This window comes from Histomonas meleagridis (genome assembly GCF_020186115.1).
Source record: "Histomonas meleagridis strain 2922-C6/04-10x chromosome Unknown contig_146, whole genome shotgun sequence".
NCBI lineage: Eukaryota > Parabasalia > Tritrichomonadida > Dientamoebidae > Histomonas > Histomonas meleagridis.
In genome coordinates, this window is record NW_027150775.1 from 415,160 (window position 1) to 441,887 (window position 26,728).

Below are 26,728 nucleotides of genomic sequence, written 5' to 3' on the forward strand. Positions count from 1 at the left end.
AAATAATTACTAAAAGTTTGTGAACTCTCAAATTCTGTAAGATTTAATGGTGTTAGCCCATCAGGCATTGTGTCTTTTTCTTCAATTTGAAATAGAACTTCATCTGTTTCTTGGATTTCATCGTTCTTTGAAATTTCCGTATCGTTGACGGTTGGAAGACGTTTTCTATTTGAATTAAGGAATTTTTTGATAAGAAGAATTGGAATTCTAAAAAATATTGTTTGAAGTGATTCATTATGAATATGAAGTGATGATAATGCACATATGAGTTTTATAGAATTTGGTTCAAGATTTTCGAAATTTGGTAATATTGCTTTAATAATTTCTTGTGGATCATTGTGTGAAAAATTAGGATTTTCAACAAATTGAAAAACAATAAATCCAGTAATATAACTGTACAATTCTTCATCATTCATAAAAAGTGAGTGTTTAAGGATTTTAACAACTTCATAAAATAATTCTGGATAATTAACTTTATCAAAAATTTCTGAAATCAACGAAGGAAGAAAACGTAATCCACCATGGAGGAAACGGTTAATGCTTTCGGAAATTAAAAATTTTAAAATTGGCTCTGGAATTAATTTATTTGAATCAATAATTGCATGAATAAGTTGGATAAAAGATTCTGATGGATTTTCTATTCTTACAAAGTGAGGGTCTGAAACCCATGCAATAAAATTGAAATAAATTGCGCTTAAATGATTTTCATCTGATTTTATGTTGAAAAGAGATGAATTAAATCGAAAAAGCGATGAAATTGGTTCTAGGGAAGCAGATAATGGCGTGCTATTATTGAATTTTGATTCACATTGAATTATTTGGTTTTTATCAATTTGAGGAAATAAAAATGGTGACCCTTTCTCATCATAACTGCTTTGCTCATACTTATTTCTATCTTCAGTAAATAAGGAAAGAACTTTGTATAATGGAGTATGAAAATTCATTCAAGCAGAATTGGGCAGGTGAGGAAACTTTACAATCTTCTGAAAAAGTTTGTTGAATACCTTTCAAATCAAACTTTTTGAATCGTAAAAATTTTGCCTCAATTTTTGTTAACAAAAATACCAAGCCGTTTATTTTTTTCCAAAATTACCGCTTCTTTCTTTGGAGATGTTTATTCTATATATATCGCAAAGCATCTTATTAAGTAAGTCTAAAAAATTGGAAAATGATTCTACACAAAAAATCTGAACAGATTTTGAATTGATTATTTGGAAATTTTATTATTTTCATTATATTTTAAAAAGTTACCAGATTCATTATTTACACCTAAATAATGAGAGTCATAAAATATTGTTGTTCTCTATGAAATTTTTCTTCTTGGTAAAACATAAAGAACAATAAAATTTGACTATCTTTGTCTGGCCTTTCCTCATGGGACGTATTCGAACAAAAACAACAAAGAGAGCTTCACGCCTTATTATTGAAAGATTCTACGGCCAACTCAGCTTCGATTTTCAAGATAACAAACGTGTTTGTGATGAAGTCGCAACAATTCCATCCAAAAGAATGAGGAATAAGATTGCAGGTTATGTAACACATTTAATGCGTCGTCTTGAACGCGGACCTGTTCGTGGCATTTCATTCAAACTTCAAGAAGAAGAACGTGAGAAACGTGATAATTGGATGCCAAAAGTTTCTCAACTTGACCTACAACCAACAATCTCTGTTGATGCTGACACTAAAGCTATGCTTGATGCCATTGGTCTTGATAAAATGGAAGGTGTTATAGTTAGGGAAAATAATCGTCGTCGTAAGTAAATAAACAAACAATTTGCAAATAACAAAAAAGAAAAAAAAAATTCGTCCAAAACATTTATTCCAAAAAAAATTATTTGGCAATTTAGAATTCTTCTTCTAAATCTGTTTCATCTGCGCTTTCGTCCGTTAAGAAATAAACGTTCGACAAACGAATTCTCGTTGATGAAGTGCAACGTTTTTTCTCTTTCGTTTTCTTTGAGGGGGCCGGTTTTTTACGTATGGCACCCGAGGAACATGTTTTTGTAGGTGGCTTTGGATACATTGAATTCAGTATTTGTTTCTTTAAAGATTCACTATCATTTAGTGACATTATTTTTGAAGGAGTGTCCCAACATCGTGATTCCCAAAAAGCAGGAACTAAGTATGGAGTTGGTTTTTGGCATTGATAGCGATTGAATTTCTCAGCTTCTATGTCATTTAAAATAAGATCTGGCCCACACTTGGATTCCATTTCCACAACATAACCAGGGTGCCCATACTCTGGGGCAAGTCCATTTATGATGTGATTTTCACAGAATTCAAGACGTGCATGAATTTGTATTTGATTGAATTGAAGTGTATTTGCATTTGTTATTTGGTGGTTACTCTCCTGAACAATTATCCAACCTGGAGTTTGTATTATTTTTTCTGGTTCTGGTTTTTGTATTGGAATAAAGGGAGGTGGATTTATCTTTTTTCGGGGTTCTTTTCGTTTTACAGTCTTCTTTTGTGTTTTTTCTTTTTCTTTTTTGTTTGTTATGTCTTTATTTTTCAATTTGCTGAAAATATTTTTTCTTTTATTTATCTCATAGATAAATTCTTGAAGTTCTGGATTGCATATAAGATTTGGATCGTGACCTTGAGGTGGTGAAGCAACAATAACATTTAAATCTGTGTTATCACCCCAAGAATCAGACATTGTCATGAAACCGTTAAAAAAATTCAGCAATGCACATGTGTGTTTGAAAGTGTTGAATTTGAATAGGATTTATGACAAACCTACAATTTTTCCTCAAAAAGTTTTCTTCTAATACGATTTAAAAAACGATTGGGAGTTTTTCTTATCCCTCTACTGCCGCTTTTGTGGAAAATAGATATTATTTCGATGTGCAAAAATAGCTCAGTTAATATAATTAAGCAAATGACAATAGTTTTTTAAACTTCTTTAAATTTCATCTCAAATTATTTGTTTTACAAATAACAGACCTTGCACCCAGTCTGATAAGCTGGAAACTTTAACAAGCAAAGAAATATTTTACTATTAAATTCACTAAAAAATATTATTTCATAACCTATTCTTCATATTTTATTAATTAAATTTTGATCAGAAGTCATCTGTCATAAAGCTGCTCCAATCTTGTTCAGCCTCTGTGTTATTAGAAATCACATCATATTGGAATTCTGGTCGTTCTCCAACTCTTAGATCTGTATATGGCAACGGGCATCCACAAATAGGGCAAATCCAAGAGGTAAGGGCCTGTGCCTGTGTTAAGTATGGGAGAAGATCAAAACAATTTGCGTGGTTGCAGTTGACTCCACGAGCTGGAATTTCGATCTGCATTCCAGTTAATGGACATAAAGAAGTGTAATCATTAAAAAAGAATGTACCGCGAGTTTTAATTTCATCTGCAATTTCATCAAATGTGCGATATGAAGCCCAAATACCAACAATGCTGAAAGGAACAGGATGATTTCCTGTTTCAACAATGAGCCAATTTTGTTGTCCGAATGACATTAATAATGATGTAACATCAATCGGCCTTGAATCAGTCGCCCAATGGAGAATTGTATTTCTGTTTAATGAGAATCTGATAGGTGATGTCGAAACTGGAGTTAAACAAATAGGATATAGTAAAAATCGAGGTTTTTTAAGGTTGATAGGAGGCTGAACAAAAAATGGAATGGCATTGTTAGAAACAAGGATGTCAAATTTAAATGAAGGCTCAGCTGATGGATCAAAAGAATAGAAAATTGATGGTGCTGTTAATGTAATTAATTGACCACGAGATGGATCTTTTGGTTTTTCTAATGTAGCTTGTGGTGACATTGGACGAAATTGCCGATTATCAGCCTGTGGTGATCCAACATTTGTTGGAATAGGAGATGAAGGAGAGAATCGTTGAGGAAGATCAATAGGCATTGAAAGCCGAACAGTTCTTAGCTGAGTTTGCTTCTTTCCACTATGATCATTGGACAAAGGAATGTGGATAGGCTCAGGAAAAGACATTCCCAGCGAGTTTGAACGTTAGGGAATTGTGTGCTATACATTAGACGATAGCAAATCTCTCAACGTTCAAATTTTGCATTGAAATTTCGGTTATTATTAATATTTTCAATGAGAAACAACGAAGAACTTGGGGGTGCTCCAATACATGTTGCTAAAAGTTCAAGAACTTTAATAAGAGTATTAAAGTCTTAATCATTTTATCCAACCATCACATTATGAACGCATTCTTTGATAATTTCAAAGACAAAAGAAAAAAAGTTAAATTAATTTTAATAATATTTTTTCTCCTCATTTTCCAGAATATAATTTTAAAAAACAATTCTAGTAATTTATAGCAAGTTTAGTCTCCTTTTTTGTTTGTTGTTCGTTTTGTAACAGTGTTTTTTGATGGTTTTGGTTTTGCATCAACAACAATAATATCATCAGCATCATCTTCAATTTCCCACTTATCGTTATCATTATGTAAAGGTGTTTCGTAGTTTGTTTCTGATTTAGGAGTTGGTTCATATTGTTGTTGTGGTACTTCCTCAGGTTCTCTTGACTCATAATTACTTCTAGGCTTCATATGATATGCACCCATTCCTTCGTCATCTGCTGGAGGACAAATTGTTTTCATAATCCATCTTCCAATTTTTGTTGCTGTTGAGTAATTTTCTGCATCAGCTGCCTTCCAAAGAGCATCGTAAATTCTTCCTGTTTCTTCATCGAAAGGAAAAGCTCCGCCAAATTGTGCTCTGCTTGGCTTTTTAAAAAGTGCTTGCTTAAGTTCTTCAAGTGTATTTCTGCATCCAAGGTATTCGCATATTTGATTTAATGGTCGCTCCATGTCCGGGTTGTAGGATAGAGTCGTGTACACGTCATAGAAGTTCATCCGAACAATTAGACAAACCCCCTCAAAAATTAGCGTAAAAGTTAGCATTTGAGTAGTTTATTTGGGAATGAAAATGGCTAATTTACGATCAATTTAAATTGAAAATTAATTTTGGCTGATTCAGGTTTTCATTTATCGTTGCAACACACAATTAAAATGAGATGTGAAAGAATATTCGAAACAGAACTAATATTTCTTAAAAATTTAAATATATAAAAAAAAATTTACAAACAAAAAATTTCATGAAATCTCGTTTTTCATCCACTCCCCAAGAAAAATTGCTTTTTGTTTCAAGGTTTCATCAGTGCAATTTTCAGCGAATGAGAGAAATGCTTCGACAAGCTCTTCTTGTACAATTATTTCTTTAATTTCTGTTCCTTTTTCTGGGTCCCTTTGCAAAACAGAGTGAATTATATCGAAAATTTTCAGAATGCTAAAAGCAAGTTGCTTCGATGAGTTACTTTCGAGTAAGTCATTAACTTTACCGAAAAAATTAAATCTCAATATATACTCAATAACACTTTCATTATGAAAATCAGTTAAAATCAAAGAAAGTAATATAATAATTTGTTGAATTACACAAAAGCTTCCATTGTCTAAGCCATAATTCAAAACGATATTAAACTCATCAAAATCATTTAATTGAAGGAAAGACGTATCAAATGAACCTATTTGATGAACTTGAACAAGCACATTATATATCGTTCGTAGACCGAATTTTCCACAAGAGTTAAATGCGTTTTCATCTAATAAAAAATGTGAAATTTCACCGATGAAATTGCATTCAAAAATTTGTGAACAAATTTCGTTGGATGAATATGTCGCATTAGAAAGAAATTCGGTGATGGCAAGCGAGACAAATGGATGAGATTCATTTAGCCGTTGCAGAACAATCTGCGAAATATTGGAGTTGAAAATAATTTCAATATGTGGATAATTTGGAAATTTGAAGACTTCAAATGAGAGAACACAAAGAGAATAGTGAACTATTTCTGCATCACTTTGGAATGGATCTGAAAGCAAAAAGTTAAGAAGAATATTAGTTATAGAAACAAGATCTTCATTTCTTGACATTATAAAATAAACTGAGGAAACAAAACTATTCAATGTTTGAATCAATATTCTAAGTTCTGTGAATTCCGTAGTCTTTTGAATGAGAAAAAGAAGAAATTGAAGAAAATTATTTGTTGACAAATATGTAAATGCAATTGGCGAATTTTCAAGAAACTGCATTAGCACTGGAAGAGCTGCTTCAATGCTTACACCTTTCTCAAGTTTTTTTAATTCTTCAAAAATGTAAGAATATAATAATTTATCAGAAAAATTAGAAACAAATTTTGGACTTTTTTCACATATTAGATGTACGAGATTAAGGACATAAACTTTAATATATTTCTCTGTGTTTGGGTTTGAAAATAGAGAAGAAAGATCATTAAAAACATAAAATGATGTTTCTCCAAATAACACAGAATTAGTTTGTTTTTCAATATTTAAACGAAGGTCAAGAAGAGCTGTTGATTGCCTTTCTGATGAATTTGAAATTATTTCTTGATGAAACTGAGAATAATAATTTTTATCAAAGACATTGTAATCCATATCCTCGTTTAGTAGACTTAATCGCCTAATTTCAGTCAGTTTATCTCGTTTAATAATGGGAACTTTTCTTTTTTCTTCATTTGGTTCCATGAATAATTTTTGAGTGGTTTACAGATATTTTGGGGTGCCCCTGAACGGTTTTGACGGGCCAAGAGCGACCCTTTTTGAACTATGTCAAGTCTTAAACTTCAGAAGCGTCTTGCAGCATCAGTTCTTAACTGCGGTGTTGGTCGCGTTTGGATGGATGAAACAGAAATTTCAACAATCGCAATGGCTAACTCCCGCCAACAAATCAGAAAACTTGTTGGAGATGGTATCATTGTTCGTCGCCCAGTAGCTATGCACTCAAGTGCTCGCCACACAAAGCGTGTTCTTGCAAAGCGTCTTGGTCGTCATAGGGGTTATGGTAAGCGCCGTGGTACACGTAATGCTCGTCTTAATTCAAAATGGCAATGGATCCGCCGTATCCGTGTACTCCGTCGCACACTCAGAGATTTCAAACAGAAGAAAGAAATCGATTCACATCTTTATAGAAAACTCTATCTTAAAGCCAAAGGTAATGAATTCCGTAACAAACGTGTTTTAATGGAACACATTCATACACTTAAAGTTGAAAACGAACGTGAAAAGAATCTTCAACAACAAATTGCTGCTCGTCGCGCACGTAGCCGAAGAATGAGAGAAAAGAAGGCCGCTGCTGCTAAGTAAATCATAATTTTACTTTATATTTTCTTCGAAATAGCATTTTCATTCCAATAATTGGAATAATTGGCCAAATTAATTTTACTGTTGTAGACGAGCCAGATTCGAAATTATTCAATTTTGATGTAAAGTACTCAAAAAACCAAATAAATTATCATATTAAAAAATATTTTTAAAAAATTGATATAATTTTTTTAAAGTTGGAAGAAAGCAATAGATATTTTAATGAACAATGGGCTGTGCGAACAGCTCTGGATATTGATTGTGAACATGTTCTCTCACAGTGGAGCAAGCTGCCAGTGAAGCACATATTTGAATGAAAGATAAGTACGGAAGAATCTAAGATGTAGTAAAGCCTGTAGCACCAAGTTCGCAAAAAAGATTATTTCAAAGAGAATAAATTTAAATTGGGCCAACCAACTTTCCCTCTTATAGATTTCTTTTTAATTTTAAAATTCTTTTTGTTTCTTGAAGTAATTCAACTATTTCTGTATGACCTTTCCAAGATGCCCAAATAAGTGCTGTTCTAAATAATTTGAATAATTTCCAAATATTATTTTGAAATATTAAATTATTAAAATAAATCCAAAATAAAACAAATAAATACCTTTAGCATTAATATCAATTCCTTCTTGTTCAAGAAGTAATTTAACTATTTCTGTATAACCATTTGAAGATGCATAAATTAGTGCTGTATCAAATAATTTGAATAATTTCCAAATATTATTTTGATATATAATAAAATTATTAAAATAAATCCAAAATAAAACAAATAAATATCTTTAGCATTAATGTCAATTCCTTTTTGTTCAAGAAGTAATTTAACTATTTCTGTATGACCAAATAAAGATGCTTTCATAAGTGCTGTATAAAATAATTTAAATAATTTCCGAATATTATTTTGAAATATAAAATTATTAAAAAATATTTTAAATAAAACAAATAAATATCTTTAGCATTAATATCAAATCCTTCTTGAACAAATAAAAAGTTAAAAATTTTATGATTAATGAATTTATCACTTAAACAACTCATAATAATTGTATTTGCAGAAAAATTAATAACATTATTTTCATAAAGATATTTAAAGATATCATTTCGATGAAATTTAATTGCTGCTTCATATGCACCTTCAAATGATGAATGGTTTTGTTCACATAAATGAATAATTTCTTCATTTCCACCTGCAACTGCATATTTACCTGTTTTATCTAATTTAGACCCATTCATAAGAAAATATTTAAAACATTTAACTGAAGAAAAAAATGCTGCATAATCAATTAATGTAACATTTTTATGATTAATAAATGAATATCTTTCATAAAGTGATGGTTTAATTGTTTGATTAAAATCAAAATTTGTTTGTGATGATATTTCTTGAAGTTTTTCTATTTCATCATTTCGAATTATTTTCGCAAGTTCATTTGGATTATGTCCTTCTTTAACATATTGCTTATGAAGCGCAAAATCATTATTTAAAAATTCTTCATAATTTCCATCAAAAGGATTATATAGATTTATTGAACTATTTGGAAAATGGTGTACAAAGTAAAATAGATGTTTGTCTTTAACAGATTCTGATGAAATTAAATTCATATCAATCATTCTTTCTAATATGAAATTTGATTCATATGAATCAAAATTTAGAAAAAAATCTATAAATGTAGTAATTAATTCATAACAATTTCCTTTGGTTTCAATTTGTTTCATATAATTTAAATATATGCTTAAATCTTTCATCTGTGAAAGAATTGCTGAACATACCAATTTAATGAGAATTGAATTTGAGTAAGATGAAATATCTCCAAAGGCTAATAAATTTATGGATGAATTAACAGATTCTGTAATGTTATTTTCATCTAAATCAAAAATAATTTCTTCAAGAGATTCCAAATCTTTATTGAATTCAGGTACAAAATAATGAATTGGTAGTGTTACATTTATTTGAAATGATTGATTAATACTTGTTTTCGTTTGATTTTTGCTTGCGCCATTCCCCATTACCTTAAATAAATACGATTAAAAACCATAGAAAAAAAGCACTTTTTTATCATCCTTTTTCAAATTATTTTTTGTGTTCTCATTCACTGAGCATTAACTTGTCAGTACACATAGAGTATTTATAAAGAAATGTGATCCAATTCCGAAATTTGTCAAAATTGAATTTTTTTTATGTAAATATTCAAAATAAAATTTATATTTTATATATTTGGAACATTCCTATATTTTTCCTCATGAGTAAAGTTAACAAACGGTCTCTCGTTATACTTATAAACGGTTACTCTGAAGAATTATCTAAAGGACTTTTTATATAAACCCCACAAATTTGTGGTGAGCGACAACATCCCTTTTGGCCGCAAGAAACCCAACAATAGGTTCGTATTAACCTAGCGAAACAATGGTACGTAAATCAGTCAGATAAAGCCCAGTTAATCCTAATGCACTTCAGAACAAATTTGTTCAGCGATTCGAACGCACTCATTCGCACGTGTGTGCTGCACTCAATCATTAAAACAAAAGTAGTTAATTGTGTTGTGTTTAGGCTTTGATGTGCTCTCTGAGTTTGATACTCCAAGCGAATAAGACGAATGCCAAAATCGTTGCGATTCCTTCGATTGGTAACTTCTTAATCAATTCGCTGATTGACTTTTCGATGACTACTCTCTGTGTGTAGATTGGCTTCTCGTTGTCATCCTCTCCGATTCTTCTCAGTTCGATTCCGCATGCGCCGTTGAGTCCCTCGGTGGTGTAACTCAAACGACTTCCCTTCTTCTTCTGCGTGAGTGGAACGACGTCTACTAAGTCGCCCTGCTTGTCGTAGATGTTTGCCTTCAATGCGCCGCTTGGCAACTTCTTGTTGTCCACAATTATGTTGTAGTCAACGATTAAATATTTTGCGGATTCGATGACTTTGGACTTGATGTCGATGCTGCCGATGACTTTGACTTTCGATTGGTATAAACCGGACTCAGTGTTCACTGGAACGAGTTCTTTGCCTTTACGTATCATTATCGCAATGGTTATTTCACCTGATGGAATAGCGCCGGTGATTTGGATCTTAGCGTTATACTTGTCGTCAATTAATTTGGCCTTCTTCTCAAGTAACACGTTCTTAGTCTCTGGATTTATGATGACAATGACTGGATATGCGTATGTTGATGTGAGTACTTTATCACTATCTTTGTCTTTAAGAACAAATTGTAACTTAAGCTTGTCGCCGTATTTCAAGTTATCAGTGCTAATTTTATCGCCTTCAGCAATGATTGTTGTGCTTACTTTGATGAAGCATTCCTTCTCTTGTTGTAATAAAATTGGTTCATTTGATTCTGAGTCAAATAAGAAGTCAACTGTGAATCCGGTTGCGATATCTAAGTTCTCGTCAACATTACTTTCGAATTCGACATATAATTTCTTTTCTTTATCAACTTTAACATCACCGTCAATAGTTTTAATGACTGAATCTCCAACTTTAATGCGCATCTTATATTGTTGTGTTTCGGATGATGTCTGTGGATAAAATGCTTCGCCTGATGCATCAATTAATTCTCCTTTAATGATTTCTTCATTTTGGAATGGTACATATTCTTGTCCAATCTCTAATGCTGGTGTCATCTTAACCTTAAGGACATCGCTTAATTTAAGATCTGTTGGCAATTCGATGTTAATTGCGGACATTGTACCTTCGACTTTATAAGAGAATTCTTTACGTGTGTGAATGCCATTAACTTTATCACCAATTTCAATAATCGCCTTTAAGTTACCAATTGGTATAGCTAATGATGGTAATTGGTATGTAAACTCAAGTTGTGTCTTGAAGTCTTCATTCTTATGATATAAAATTGCGCCGGCGGAATCGGTGATTTGGAATGTGACTGCTGTTGTTGGTTGAACTTCAATTGATTCATCAAATTTGCCTTCGATTTTAACATTGAAGTTAACTCCGGGTGAAACTACGCCACCAACTGGGATGATCTCATCTGCTTGGAGATATGCTTCGCATGAGACATCAACTGGTAATGAAACATGTGCACGGACAGATTTGGTGATGACAAGTGGAATGCTCATCTCTGTTGTGAACCATGCAACAACATCAATTCCCATTTGGCCAAGTTTGTTAACAGATGCAAAACGTTGGGCATTGTAAAGACCTGTCTTATAGTCGATTTGTAATGTTTCGGTGTATGGAGCTTCATCACCTAAAAGTGTTGTGACATTGACTCTCATTAATGGATTGACAAATCTGCCAAGTGAGGTAACTGCAATGACTGGATGGATAACTTGTTGTACTTTAACTCCTTCCTTTTCAATATCAAACATGTTGCCTTCGACTGATCCACATAATACTTTGATTTCAAAGAATTTGGAAATTTCACCAGAGGCTGAAAGAATGACATTGGCATAGTATAAATCAGCTAATGAGCCACTCATCTTAACTGCATGGACAAGTGAAATTGGGAATGCTTCTCCACCAAGGAAGTAAAGGAAGCGAGCACCTGCAGCTGCTTCTTCGTTGTCAAGTTTTCCTTCTTTGATTTGTGCATTTAACTTGGAAATGACATATTCGGAAATGCGATGATATGGAATGGAAAGAGAAATGAACTTAGCAATGGAACCAGCATAAAGTTGAGCTTTGATTGGAGAAACACCTTCGATTTCAAAATGATCTTCAACAAGGAGATCTGTAATGAAATTCTTTGTGGCAAATGTGTTGAGCCAAGTGGTATCAGAATCATGGAACCTTGAAAGAAGTTGGTAAGCATAGTATGTTGCTTCAATTGATGGTTGTGATTCTGGTGTATCCTTGAATAAACCTGAAACCATATCATAGTTAGAATGAAGGAATTCAGTGATACGTTGGATATCAATTGATTCTGGAGCAATCATTGTGCACATGATGAAGTAGAGATAAGTTCCATAAATTGAGGATTTAGATCCTGGAGTAAGAGCTGCACCTCCATCACGGTTATGAAGGGTTTGGATCCAACGGAAGCAAGTTTTAGCTTCAATATATGGGAAGGCACCATAGGTAGCGGCAATCCAAACAGCACGGTATGTATCACGTGCATTTGCTTCACGATCAGTGTCATAAAAACCACCACTCTGGTGTTGGAAACGAATTAAGTCTGTGACCTCCTTTCCCATTGTGTAGGCATCAATAAGGGAAGATGCAAGAGTCAAAAGACCAAAAAACATATTGTGACACTTTTTACCGGCCTCGTGCTGTGAAAAATGACGGTTATTGAAATAATTGGCGATGTCATTTGACAACTCAAATGGCGGTTGTCCGTTTTGAAATAATTTCGGAAGTTATCAATTCAAAAACGCTTTATCGTTTCTTTATTCATTGTACGTTAAAAAGCCCGGCAAAATAAATTGTTCAAATAATATCTACATAAAAAACGACAAATTAAGTATAATCCGGTTATGTTCATTGGTATATTGGACATATAGACATAAAGATTAATCTCAAGTGGCTGTTTGGGGTGAGGTTGAAAAAGATCAATTCAAGTGGAAAATAATCGTTATATTGGTGAAAAAGTTGTAATTAACGGTCGCTATTGTAAGATATTTAAATAAATTCATTTTTATATGTGTGAAACAAAATTTGGGACATCACAGACAGATTTTTTAGAAAGTAAAATAGAGAGTTCTAAAGGTGGATTCACCATAATGCATTTTTTAACTGAACTTGAACAAATAATTTTCAATTTAAATGAAGAAAATTTTAATATATCAATTCATCAAGCAATGAATTTATTTGATTCTAATTTTGCATATTCATTTAATATTGCTATTTGTATATTATCATATACAGCATTTTCTTCTTTAAGGAATGAATACGATTTATATTTTCAATTTCTAAAAACAATTAAATCAAAAGAAGACGAAATAAGTAATAACAATTATAAAGCAATTGATATTTTTGGTAAATATGTTTCTAAAATTGAAACACAAGAAGCATATTTTCTTATAGAAAGAATGATTATGGAAAATTTAATTAGCAAAAATGTTACAGTCAATATTCAATCTAAATATTTTGCTCATTATAAAACAGAATCAAAGAATAAAAACATTAATAAAAATGATCCATTCTTTGAAAAATTTTATCATAGTTATTCTCAACTTTCAAAAAATGATTGGGAACTTCATAAGAAATATGTTAAAGAAGGAGTTAATCCAAATGAACTTGCGAAAATAATTCGAAATGATGAAATAGAAAAACTTCAAGAAATATCATCACAAAATGATTTTGATTTTAATCAAACAATTGAACCATCACTTTATGAAAGATATTCGTTTATTAATAAAGAAAATGTTTCATTAATTGGTTTTGCAGCATTTTTTTCAGCAGAAAAATGTTTTAAATATTTATTTATGAATGGTGCAAACGTAAATGACATTGGTAAATATGCAATTGCAGGTGGAAACTTAGAGATCATTTATTTATGTGGACAAAATCAAGCATCATTTGACGATTTATTTGAAATTGCAATTCAATTTCATCGAAATGATATCTTTAAATATATCTATGATAAAGATTATCAAGATGAAAATCATTCACAATTAATGAATAATATACATTTCACAAATGAATTTGGGCAAAAAGATTATAATAAATTAATTAATATTTGTGTTAAAAGTGAAAATTATGAAATTTTTTCATTTATAGAAAAAGAAGATAAAATTGATAATTTTATTATAAATGAAGCAGCAAAAATTGGGAATTTTTATCTCGTTAAGCATTTGATTGATAATAATCGCATTCCAAAAGATATTTTGATATTTTCTTCTTGTTCTGATAACATAGAACTAGTAAAATATATTATTAAACAAAAAGTTATTAATATTAATGAAAAAGATATTTTTTTTATTACTTTTAAAATCTGTTTTTTGAATTTGACGATTTAAGATTATATTTGGAATATAATATAAATATTTTGCACAGCACTTATTAGAGCTTCTGAAAATGGGAATAGTGAAATCATAAAAATACTTCTTAAACAAGATAAAATTGATGTCAATCTTAAAAACATTAATTTGTTTTAAATAAAGTTTTTTTCAATGATTTTATATTTTTTATTAATATTTGGAAATTATTTCTAATTTTTGATATCGCACTAATGACAGCTTCTAAAAATGGGAATAATGATGTTTTAAAATTACTTATTGAACAAGGGGGATCTAATATTAATACTAGAAATATTCAATTATTTTGTATTATTTTTGTTTTTTTAATTAGATATTTTAAAAAAATATTTGGAAATTGTTCAATTTTTTTTTAATACAGCAATTATATATGCATCTGAATATGGCCATACAGAAGTAGTTAAATTACTTATTGAACAAGAAGGAATTGATATTAATGCTAAAAATATTTATTTCTTAATATCAACATTTAATTTAATAATTTATTGTTTCGAAATTGAATTTAGAAATTGTCAAAAATATTTAATACAGCACTTATTTTAGCTTCTTTAAATCGATATCTTGATATTGTCAAACTCTTACTTCAAAAAGGAAACATAAATATCAATGAACAAAATTTTTATTTGTATTATTCATTGTTTATTGTATTTGTTTGATGTATCACAATAATATTTGGAAATTATTTTGATTATTTAAAACAGCACTTATAATTGCATCTTCAAAAGGTCATACAGAAATAGTTAAATTACTTCTTGAACAAGAAGGAATTGATATTAACGAAAAAAAATATTTATGTATTTTATTTAGAATTTATTTTAAGAATTTTGGATTTCAAAATAATATTTGGAAATTATTTATATTATTTGATACAGCACTTATGTTTGCATCTTCAAATGGTCATACAGAAATAGTTAATTTACTTCTTGAACAAGAAGGAATTGACATTAATGCTTTAGATATTTATTTGTTTTATTTTATGTTTATTTTAATAATTTAGAATTTTAAAATAATATTTGGAAATTATTTAAATTATTTAAAACAGCACTTATATTAGCATCTGATAATGGTAGAATAGAAATAGTTAAATTACTTCTTGAACAAGAAGGAATTGGTATTAATGCTAAAGATATTTATTTGTTTTATTTAAAATTTATTTGAATAATTTAATATTTCAAAATAATATTTGGAAATTATTTATATTATTTAGAACAGCACTTATGAAAGCAACTGAAAAAGGTCATACAGAAATAGTTAAATTACTTCGTGAAAAAAAAGGAATTGATATTAATGCTAAAGATATTTATTTGTTTTATTTAAAATTTATTTTAATAATTTTGGATTTCAAAATAATATTTGGAAATTATTTATATTATTTGATACAGCACTTATTTCAGCATCTAGAAATGGTCATACAGAAATAGTTAATTTACTTCTTGAACAAGAAGGAATTAAAATAGATGATTCCAAGCGAATATAGATTTCTTGGAAAAATTATGGAAATTTTGAAACTATCTTTATTTATTTCTATAGAAGCATATGCTATTTTTAGAAATTATTTAAAATCGATGATTTTTTAGAAATAATTTTATTTGTTTGATAATTTTTCATACATGTCATCTTATATTATGAGTTTATGGTTATATAAGCTTGATGTTGAAGATCTTTATGTGGAATATTCATCAGTGCACATGTGCATTGAATTATATGATAATTTCCATCAGTTTTGGAGCTGATTATACCATAGCACAGCCTGTGCTATGTAAGGCTAAGAATTCCAAATCTTTGGTTTTGGGACGAACGAATAGTTATGGGCAATTAGGTCTTGGGAATATGATTAGATATATAATTTTAGTCTGATCAAATTTAATTCCAAACAACGTTTTATGGGTTCCACATGTTGTGGTTTCTTTACACTCCTTCTTACTGACTCAACCTTTGTGTAGGGAATCCCATACAAATCAAGTTAGATAAGGATTTATGGATATCAAAAAATGAAATTTTATCGCATAAAAACTCAACACATCAAATTCAGGCGCGTGGCCCATCTCAAAAAAAACAAACTTTTTGTATGTATAATTGAATTGAGTTGACCGGTTTATTTTGAACACAATAACTTCTCAAATGAGAGCTGCCACAGATGAAAACAGGCGCAACAAAGCTAGATCCATTAAAGTTGTTGTAATTGGTGATTCTGCTGTTGGAAAGACTTGTATAATTAACATCGCAAACACTGGAGAAGTTGGAAGTAAACCAAATCCAACAGTTGGTGCGTGTTTTGTTGTGAACAAATATACCTTTGGTGACACTCAAATCAAGTTAAACATATGGGACACTGCAGGACAAGAAAGATATCGTTCTTTAGCTCCAATGTATTATCATGATATGAACGTTGCAATTGTTGTTTATGCGATTGACAGCATTGAATCATTCCGTTCTGTTGATCAGTGGGTTGATGGAATACATTCAGAATTCGAAAAAATGCCAAAATTGTATCTCATTGGAAATAAAACCGATTTAGAAGAGAACAGAAAAATTTCAAATCAGGATGGTTATGAATGCGCTCAAAGAATTGGTGCCACATTTATAGAAACCACTACTCAACAACCAGAAATTATAATTGAATTATTCAAAAGAATTGCCGAACAAGCAGCTCAAGAGCAAGCACATCAACCAGAACAACCCAAACTTGTGGAAATAAAAGAAACAGAAGAGAAATCTTCATGTTGCAAATAATTACGTAATGTAATTCCTACATTAAGTACTTATTGTAACAATAAATTGTTCGTTTGTTCACGCATAAATAACATAACTATCTTAAAATATTGGTTTTTATTATGTACCGATACATATAAACTATTCAAAACAAATTATTTTATTTTTTCTCTTGTTCAAACAATAACCCAATGACTTTTGTAGCTGCTATTGCAATTTCATCATGTTGGTCAGATACGAAATCAATTATCCTTTCGATATAATTCAAAGCTTGACTTTGGTTCATATTACCAACAAATCTGATTGCAGCAGTAATCATCCAAACATTCATTGACTCGAAGAAAATACCGAGTACAATGGATACATCATTTTGTATACTTTCTTGGTAGATATCAAAATCATATTTTGTCAACTTTTCGACAATTTTTGGATTTTGATGTAATTCGATTAACTTATAAACAATATAATATTTCGTCTTAAACTCATCTGCTTTCGAACGTATAACATCATCCAATACATTTATTAGATTAATATCATTATCAAAATTACTTTTGTTACATAACTCTACAACAATTCCAAATAAAAATTGATTAATGTTCTTATTAATATTATCTGAAAACTTGTAACAAAAATTATGTAAACAAATAGATATTGCATCGAATAACTCATTCGACTTACATTGACACATCTTAAAAAGAGTTTGTAATATTCGTGTATGTAAAGGTTGCTCCACCGATACAAAAGTGACATCGCTTCTTTGGATGAATTTCACCAGACCGTTTACGCAACAAAGTGAAGTCAAAACGCCGAAAAGATGACCAAACGATAACAATGTTTGGAAATATAAATTAAAAATACCTGAATCATCATTAAGTTTTGGTATTCGAAGTAATACTTCGCCACAGAATCCAGCAATTCCTGATGAAATTTTACCTTTATTTAATTCACAAGTTGACATTAAAAAGTTCATAACATAAACTAACATTGATACATCATTTTGTAACATTGCATTTATACAATTATCAAAAACATTATTAGCGTCATTTATCAAAACAACTCCAGGTTTAATTCGATTAAATGCTATGTTTAATATTTCATCAAATTTTTGTAATTGTTTTGATTCCATAAAACATTTTAATGTTTCGAATTTTTGGATTTCAGGAATAAAAAGTTTCGAAATGTTTAAAAATAATTTTCGAGAAAATCCAAGAATTAACAAAGAAGATAAAAGTTGGAACAAATGTACCAAAGGAATTTCATTATCGAATTGTAAAACGAAACCGACAAAACTTAATATTTTAATAATTTGTTTTTCATCTTCTGGAATTTCGAGTAATTTCACGCAAAATTGTTGAATTAATAATTCGACACATTGTGATTCGTTTAAAGTCTTTTTCATTATTTCACATGAAAATGAGTTATAACCTATATCAAGTGCAGCTTTAACAAAAATATCGGAATTAATGATTAACAATTGTTGAATAAATTCGGGTATTACTTGGATTTTATTAGAAAATATATCTTTCGATAAATATGTAATACAATTATGTCTTGGGAACAATGAGTTTTTCATAATGATTGATAACACATATGAATAATTTGGTTTCCCTAAATAAATTGCTTTTAGTGAATATTCAATAATTGATTTTATTTCGTCGGAAGTTAATAATTGATATAATTGATTAAAATCTTTAATTTCTTCATTAAGATTTCGATCAATATTATATAATAATATCGATGATAAAAATGAATATTTGTTCTCTTTATATGAAATAGATGTTAAAACACTTATACATTTAGTTAAAAATGGAATTTTTCCAAGTTGAATTTCTGTATAGAAATTATTTGAATTCGGTTTGTTTAACATTGATAAAATTTCATATATTAATTGAAGAATTTGTTCTTTTTCAATATTTGGTATTAAAACTTGTAATAATAATAACAAAATATCGATATTTGGCAATACACTTATTAAAGCGAAAATAAAAGATTTTAATTCATTAAATAATTTTTCATCATTTAATGAAATCGAAATAATTTGTGGAGTTAAAACTTTTTCTTTAATTACTTTAAATTGATTATTTGTTAAACATGGCGGAACTTGAATGAAATATTTTAGAGCAGATAATGAATGTAAAGCGATTTGTTTTTGTTTAGAAGTATTATTTATAAAACTATTTATTATATATTGGAAGAAATAATCGGGATTTTTGATTGAAAAAGAAGTATTTTTATTAAATGTAATTCTTTCGCAAGCACTTTCTATGCAAAATATTGCATTTACTTCTTTCTTTTTGGTTAATATATAAATTAAATGAAATATATAATCACGTATCTTATTAACAAATGAATTAATTTGTAATTCTTTTATAATATTTAATAATGTTTTTGAGATGAAATAATTTGTTATTGGGATTTTATTTTTGCCCATTAAAATCGGTGATTTCATTTGTATCCATTTATCTAAAATTGGAAATATTAATTCATCATTATGCGATGAAACTTTACCTAAAAATATTGAAAAAGCATTTAATAAATTATTATCATCAAAAGTATATATTAAAAACAATTTATCTAAACTTGAAGAACTTACATCACTTGGTAAATAAGGAATTAATGCATTAAATATTCTTAAACAATTTATGGTATGTTTTATATTAAAATTATTTTTGATTTCTTCAATTATAACTGAACATAAAGAAAGTCGAAAATTATTATCATTAATTGAATTCATTAAATTTGATAATAATATATCAATTGAAGAATTTTCATCTTTATTTTGTTCAAATAATTTATTTGCTGTATTAAATACATTTCTAATTTCTTCAAATGCCATCGGAAATGTAAAGTTAAAGAAAACAGATAAAATAGATATTAATGATGAAGAATAAGGATGAAATATTCCAAGTGAAATTAATGATGAAATAGATCTTAATAAAAATATTGACTTTTCATTCACATTTTTCTTCATGAATATCGTAGCTAAAGGATGTAATTCACTTGATTTTGAATCTTCATCAGGTTCATGTACATAAAAAGAAGTATTTTTTTGATTTAATCCTAAACTAATTAAATACATAATCGAAGATATTAACGGGATTTTAGTATCATCAAATAAATCATCACATAATATATCAAAAACTTGTGACTTATAACATTCGTTTATACTTAACATTTGTAAAAAGTAATGTGAATTTTGTAATGAAATTGCAGAATTAGTAATATAATTAATCATTGATACTAAATCAGTATCAGATACATTATCTTGTTGTAATATATCTAATGATAAACGACATAATGATGGATATATAATTCTTCGTGATGCGATTCCAATTATAGTACATATTATCATTTGAATTTGTTCTTGTGAAAATGAAATTGTTTTAATAAGATTTGAAATAATATGAAATATAACAGAAGGAATATTGGTATCAATCATTGATAATAATATCGATAATACAATTTCTGTGTTTTCTTTCGATATTTTAATGATTGTCTCAAGTGAATGTGTAAAGAGTATTGTTGAACAAATATGTTCCATTTCAGCTGCTACAATTGGAAAGTCTCCGCCTTTTGATATAGTTACATTTGATTTTTTATATTCTGAACACATTACATTTATAATAAAATTCATTGAAACTGTTATTAAATTATTCGTTATAGAAAATAATGAAAACATATCAATGTACAAAAGAATGATATCTTCTGATAAATTTATGTTAATTTGATTAAGTTTCTTGGCATATTGATTAAGTAAAATTGGACATGCTTCAGGATATAATGAATTAAAAATATTAATAATGCAATCACATCCTTCTTTGGTTGGATGATCAAGGTTATGATGGAATATATATCGGAAACATTTGCTAAGAAAGAGTGTAGGCTCATGTGTATGCTTTGATAAAGATGAAACAAATTGAATAAAATATTTGTTGTAATTTGGAATAATAGGATTTTTTACCTCATCTAATGTAGAGATAATTTTATTGGAAATATAGGTAGAACAATGTGTAAGAGTAATAAGATTTGTGATTGAATTTAAATTATTGATAAAAACTGAATTTGATGATTCTTCAGAAATAATAATTGACTTGCAAATTGTGTCCCAAAGAGAGAAAACTTCTTGACTTTTTGAATCTAAAATTCGTGTTTGAAATGTTTGGAAAATTTTTAATGCAAGATCATTGTTTTCTTCTGACTGAAAGTATATTTCATTAAATATTCTAAGTGTCCTTTCTGATATAGGAATTTGTCCTTCAATTAATTTTAGAAAAAATTGTAGTACTAAATGTTGTTTTGTTTTTGATATTGCCTTCAATGCTTTCATGGATGCCTCAAGTACATCACCCTTTCGTATTGTAATATTAGATATTAATCTGATAATAACTTTGGAAAATTCTTCTTGTTCCGACATTTTTTGAGCGGTTATTAGGTAAGATTGAATAGAAAACCGTTTATTTTTCTTGTAAATATAAACGGCAGCTAGAACAGACGATGAAAGTAACAGTAAGAATCGAAGAAGCTGTTGGACTTGATGAAAATCGAGCGCACTCTGTTTACTGTGTTGCAAATTTTGAAGACCGGAATACAAAGAGAAAAACAAAAATACAACAAGGATGTGATCCAGTATTTAATCAGGATTTTACATTTCAGAATATAGACAATGATTCTGTTTTGGTGGTACAGCTTTATGACGCAGTTACAAATGGAACTGATGAAAAAATTGGAATTTCAAGAATACCTTTCAAATCTCTTCAATTAGATAAACCAATTGATGATTGGTTTGATATTCTTGAGATAGATGGTAAAAATGAAGCTAAATTACATCTTGTTATTTCAGCACAAAATAAATCTGATTCAGAAGATTTTGACAATTTCTTAGAATCTGTTGATTTTGACTCAATATTAGGAAAAAATAATTCAGATTCAGAAGAGGAAGATATTGATATCGAAAAACTTTTGAAAGATTCAGATGATGACGATGATTATGATATATTAAAACAACTCGCTGAAGAAGATGATGACGAAGAACCAAATCAAAGTGACGAAGAGAAACTAAGGGCTGAGGAAGATGAAAGATTAAGGGCAGAAGAAGAAGAACGCCTCAAAGCTGAAGAAGAGGCAAGATTAAGAGCTGAGGAAGAGGCAAGACTTAAAGCTGAAGAGGAAGCAAGACTTAAAGCAGAGGAAGAAGCAAGACTTAAAGCAGAGGAAGAAGCAAGACTTAAAGCAGAGGAAGAAGCAAGACTTAAAGCAGAGGAAGAAGCAAGACTTAAAGCAGAGGAAGAAGCAAGACTTAAAGCTGAAGAGGAAGCAAGACTTAAAGCTGAGGAAGAAGCAAGACTTAAAGCTGAAGAGGAAGCAAGACTTAAAGCAGAGGAAGAAGCAAGACTTAAAGCAGAGGAAGAAGCAAGACTTAAAGCAGAGGAAGAAGCAAGACTTAAAGCTGAAGAGGAAGCAAGACTTAAAGCTGAGGAAGAAGCAAGACTTAAAGCTGAGGAAGAAGCAAGACTTAAAGCAGAGGAAGAAGCAAGACTTAAAGCTGAGGAAGAAGCAAGACTTAAAGCTGAGGAAGAAGCAAGACTTAAAGCTGAGGAAGAAGCACGTAAGAAGGCTGAAGAAGAAGCAAGACTTAAAGCTGAGGAAGAAGCACGTAAGAAGGCTGAAGAAGAAGCAAGACTTAAAGCTGAGGAAGAAGCAAGACTTAAAGCTGAGGAAGAAGCACGTAAGAAGGCTGAAGAAGAAGCAAGACTTAAAGCTGAGGAAGAAGCACGTAAGAAGGCTGAAGAAGAAGCAAGACTTAAAGCTGAGGAAGAAGCACGTAAGAAGGCTGAAGAAGAAGCAAGACTTAAAGCTGAGGAAGAAGCACGTAAGAAGGCTGAAGAAGAAGCAAGACTTAAAGCTGAGGAAGAAGCAAGACTTAAAGCTGCGGAGGAAGCCAGACTTAAAGCAGAGGAGGAAGCACGTATTAAAGCCGAAGAAGAAGCACAAAGAAAAGCTGAGGAAGAGGCAAGATTAAGAGCCGAAGAGGAAGCACGTAAGAAGGCTGAGGAAGAAGCAAGACTTAAAGCTGCGGAGGAAGCCAGACTTAAAGCTGAAGAAGAAGCAAGATTAAGAGCTGAAGAGGAAGCCAGACTTAAAGCTGAGGAAGAAGCACGTAAGAAGGCCGAAGAAGAACGCCTTAAAGCTGAGGAAGAGGCACGTATTAAAGCAGAAGAGGAAGCACGCAAGAAGGCTGAAGAAGAGGCAAGACTTAAAGCTGAGGAGGAAGCACGTAGAAAGGCCGAAGAAGAAGCGCTCATGAAAGCAGAAGAAGAAAAACTCAGAGCTGAAGAAGAAGCCCGGATAAAAGCCGAAGAAGAAGAATTTCTGTTGTTCGAAGAAAGCAGAAAGAAAGCCAAATCCGAAGAATTCAGTGACTCTGATTCAGAAACCGGGTTAATAAATGAGGAAGATGCGAAGTCAGAAGGAGATGAGTCCACATCATCAGTGCATAAGACAGAATCAGCGCCCATTAAACCCAAAGAAGAACCGAAACCAATTGCAGCCAAAGCGGCATCACATTCACGAACCAAACCCAAAGAATCATCAGCACATTCAGTCGGCAAAAACCAAAAGTCCGAACCAAAGCCAAAAGAAAGGCCAATTAAGAAGTCCATCGAACCTAAAGCTAAAGATCTCAAATCTCGAAAGAGCGAAACAGTCAAAAGCAAACTCAATGAAAGAACAATTCCAAAGCGAACAGAGAAGAACACCGCCAAACCCTCCAGCATACCAATCTCCACCACTCGCAAAAGCGTCAGTTCCATTTCAAGCTCAACGAAAACAACAAAGCGCTCAACCACTACATCTGTTTCATCAATTCCAAAGCGAACTACAACAACTAATACCAAAGCACAGTCGAGTCGTATTCCACGTACATCGCAAACTACAAATACTGAATCAACGCTCACGATTACAATCATTAGTGCGGATAATTTGCAAGCGCCAACATCAGATCGATGCGATCCGTTTTGTCGTATCAAGTTATCGAATCAAGATCGAATTGAGGAGACAGAAGTTGTTGAGAACACATTAATTCCACAATGGAATGAAACATTTACATATACAATAACTGACGTTGAAGATGCGTCAATTGAAGTTGATATATATGATCAGAAGCAAATAATTGAAGAAGGGTTAATCGGTTCAATATCATTACCATTATCACAAATCAATAACAGTTTCGATGGTTGGATTCCACTTATTCCGGATGGAAGTGGACGTATACATATCAAAGTGATACTTAATTTACCGCCCAAAAAAGTTTCTGTTACAACTACAAAACGCGCAACGAACACTGGCGTCACACTTAAAAAGAATTCCAAACCTAAAGTTATTCAACAAAAGTCAAAAGTACAAAGTAAATCATCGATATCTGATGTTAGAAGTATCACAACGAGAAGTATTACTCCATCAGATACTAAAAGTAATGCTTCGCAATCGAGAATCAAATCAAAGAGTAATATTCCATCATCGAAAACTCGAAATAATATTTCAGACACGAAAAGTGTTTCAAATGTTTCGAACTTAAGACGGAAAAGTAATATCCCAATCGAGAAAAGAAGTATAACATCGCCGAAAAGTAAAACTTCTGACTCTCGAAGCGTTGTTTCACCACCGAAACGTAAAAGTCGAATTCCTTCTGACGTTAGAAGTACTATTTCTCCTCCGAGAATGAGCAGTAACTCATCGGTAACTTCGCCATATAAAAACTACGCAAATTCCGTAGTGTCAAGAGCCGAATCAATAAGTTCGCAATCGCCAAGATCGAGGAAAGAAAGATTAATGCAATCAATAGAGAACTTCGATGGCGATGCCGAAGAAATAGAAAACACTGCAAGAAATGCGGCGGCTGAAGCTTACGAAAGAATGTTGAAGAGAATCGCGCCAATGTTCTCAACAAAATATTCACAAAGAAATATTTTTGCGAATCGTGAAACTATAGATCAAATCGAAATCGAGCTTCAAGGAAAAAATATTGACGAAAACGATAAATAAATAATTTTTTATATAACAATAAGATGTCACTTGTTTATGTTTATATTATTATTTATTGATATGAACCTTTTCTTCAAAGATTTTTAGCGACGATTCAATAAATACTCTTCGTGCATCAAGCAAACCGTCGCGAGTAAAGTTATCAAATGGAACCTCATGTCCGAGAGATTTCATCCCCTCTCGAACAACATAAAACTCATCAACTAATATCGTTAAAGGTTCTCCATGTGTGTCATTTTCTGTCTTCTTTTGCATGAGATTAAGCCACTTAAAGATAATTTGACATAATGTTGATGGATCATTTTGAGCAATTCTTTCGTTAAGAATTTCAATAAGTCGAATCTCTGACGCAAAAGGTATTTTAAGCATGTCAGATAATGCTTTCATAGTTAGCGTTCGAACTCTTGGTACATCATCAATTAAAAGTCGATATGCTATCATAATACCTTTCTTCTTGTCAAACAAAAGCATTGGAAGAACTTCTGCTAATGCAATATGTATTGGTGTCATCTCTTCGCTTAAATTATATACAAAATTTAAGAACAAATCAAATAATGATCCAATTTGTAATTCGGATGCTTTCGATGCCTTCAAAAGTCTAATCAAATCGGCCGTGACTTGTGGAGGGAATTCACCACGAATTAATTGTATTATAACATTTGAATCAACATTTGGTAATTCCTTTTGTTTGCAAATGAAATCCATTCCGGAACAAACCAATGCTTTGTCCATATTTATCATTTCCTCATTGATGATAGTATTTGTTAAAATTTGTAAAAGATCCTTTGGTGGCTGATTTTTTGCATCAATACTTGCAAGCAATGCCACAAGTGCTGATGTATTTAAATTTTGAGAAACAGCGCCTCTATAAATAAATAATGGAACTTGGTCATATACGAAACAATTGAGTGGAATTTCATCGTCAGGAATACGTTTAATTTCATTCAATTTTGACATCACGAAAAATAAATCATTGAAAATAAACGGTGGAATATTTTCCACTTCAATTTCAGGAATTTCTATTTCATGAACAATAAAATCTTCATCCAATAAAAGTTCTTTTAACAATAAAATATTACCATGTAATAAATTGAAATTATCAAAATTATTTAAATTCGAAATAATTTCATTAAATAAATTGATTCTATCTTCACCTTTTGCTGTAACAGAAACACAAACACGTGCAGCTAAGCGACGCACTCTTGAATTTCTCGAACCTAAATATAATTTTACATAATTTCGAAGTTCGAAATCAGTTTCAGTTGTTGTGAACATATTCAAAACAATTAAAGAAAGATAAATAAGATGAAAATTATCAGAATTTAAACTTTCGATTATTACTTCCTTTGAGTTTTGCATTTTATTAAAGAATTGTTGCAAATCCAATGAATTATTTGATGCATTATTTTTGATAACTTTACGTACAACTGCAACGATACATAAGTTTACAGCGGTTATTAAATCCCAGCTATTTAACCGTTTGCATAAATTGAAAGATAAAACGAACACTTTTGATATAAACGATTCAATTATGGGTGAAGTCACTTTATCAGTTAAAATTGCACGAATTACATTTAAACAATTTGTAGCTTCTGTTAAACTATTTGTATTTGAAATAACATTAAAAAGTAAGTTCATTAACTTTTCGAAAATGTCTTCATTTGATTTCATTATATTTGGAGGTTGAAGTCTTAAAATTGTTTGAGCTAAAAATGGTAAAGCAGCAGAACGGCGCATGTTTTCCATATCGAATCCGTCCATTATTGACACTATTTTATTCATCCAATTATTTATTATTACGTTAAGCTTTGTTTGAGGTAAATATGTTGCTATTGTTTCGAGTGCAATTTGTCCATTACAAGCTATACCTAAAGTTCTTGTGTTTAATACTATTTCGAATATTTCGTTTAATG

General features: G+C 30.5%; 8 protein-coding genes across 8 annotated transcripts; 4 read left to right on the forward strand and 4 right to left on the reverse strand.

Moving 5' to 3' along the window:
- Nucleotides 1-1,374: 1,374 nt before the first annotated feature.
- Nucleotides 1,375-1,761, forward strand: GO595_001656 (40S ribosomal protein S17-B; the record flags this gene model as incomplete). Its single annotated transcript, XM_067914478.1, has 1 exon — nucleotides 1,375-1,761. The coding sequence occupies one exon, from the start codon at nucleotides 1,375-1,377 to the stop codon at nucleotides 1,759-1,761; it is 387 nt and encodes a 128-aa protein (XP_067778232.1).
- Nucleotides 1,762-3,064: 1,303 nt separating this feature from the next.
- Nucleotides 3,065-3,967, reverse strand: GO595_001657 (MIZ zinc finger family protein; the record flags this gene model as incomplete). Its single annotated transcript, XM_067914479.1, has 1 exon — nucleotides 3,065-3,967. One exon carries the CDS (start codon nucleotides 3,965-3,967, stop codon nucleotides 3,065-3,067), a length of 903 nt encoding a protein of 300 aa, XP_067778233.1.
- A 340-nt stretch (nucleotides 3,968-4,307) lies between these two features.
- On the reverse strand, nucleotides 4,308-4,838 carry GO595_001658 (uncharacterized protein; the record flags this gene model as incomplete). Its single annotated transcript, XM_067914481.1, has 1 exon — nucleotides 4,308-4,838. One exon carries the CDS (start codon nucleotides 4,836-4,838, stop codon nucleotides 4,308-4,310), a length of 531 nt encoding a protein of 176 aa, XP_067778234.1.
- Nucleotides 4,839-6,605: 1,767 nt separating this feature from the next.
- Nucleotides 6,606-7,142, forward strand: GO595_001659 (60S ribosomal protein L19; the record flags this gene model as incomplete). The annotated part of the gene is made up of 1 exon (XM_067914482.1): nucleotides 6,606-7,142. The coding sequence occupies one exon, from the start codon at nucleotides 6,606-6,608 to the stop codon at nucleotides 7,140-7,142; it is 537 nt and encodes a 178-aa protein (XP_067778235.1).
- A 2,532-nt stretch (nucleotides 7,143-9,674) lies between these two features.
- Nucleotides 9,675-12,329, reverse strand: GO595_001660 (uncharacterized protein; the record flags this gene model as incomplete). Its single annotated transcript, XM_067914483.1, has 1 exon — nucleotides 9,675-12,329. The coding sequence occupies one exon, from the start codon at nucleotides 12,327-12,329 to the stop codon at nucleotides 9,675-9,677; it is 2,655 nt and encodes an 884-aa protein (XP_067778236.1).
- A 3,855-nt stretch (nucleotides 12,330-16,184) lies between these two features.
- GO595_001661 (small GTP-binding protein) lies at nucleotides 16,185-16,796 on the forward strand (the record flags this gene model as incomplete). The annotated part of the gene is made up of 1 exon (XM_067914484.1): nucleotides 16,185-16,796. One exon carries the CDS (start codon nucleotides 16,185-16,187, stop codon nucleotides 16,794-16,796), a length of 612 nt encoding a protein of 203 aa, XP_067778237.1.
- A 4,473-nt stretch (nucleotides 16,797-21,269) lies between these two features.
- GO595_001662 (signal recognition particle-docking protein FtsY) lies at nucleotides 21,270-24,815 on the forward strand (the record flags this gene model as incomplete). The annotated part of the gene is made up of 1 exon (XM_067914485.1): nucleotides 21,270-24,815. The coding sequence occupies one exon, from the start codon at nucleotides 21,270-21,272 to the stop codon at nucleotides 24,813-24,815; it is 3,546 nt and encodes a 1,181-aa protein (XP_067778238.1).
- Nucleotides 24,816-24,863: 48 nt separating this feature from the next.
- On the reverse strand, nucleotides 24,864-25,772 carry GO595_001663 (uncharacterized protein; the record flags this gene model as incomplete). Its single annotated transcript, XM_067914486.1, has 1 exon — nucleotides 24,864-25,772. The coding sequence occupies one exon, from the start codon at nucleotides 25,770-25,772 to the stop codon at nucleotides 24,864-24,866; it is 909 nt and encodes a 302-aa protein (XP_067778239.1).
- Between the last annotated feature and the right edge of the window lie 956 nt (nucleotides 25,773-26,728).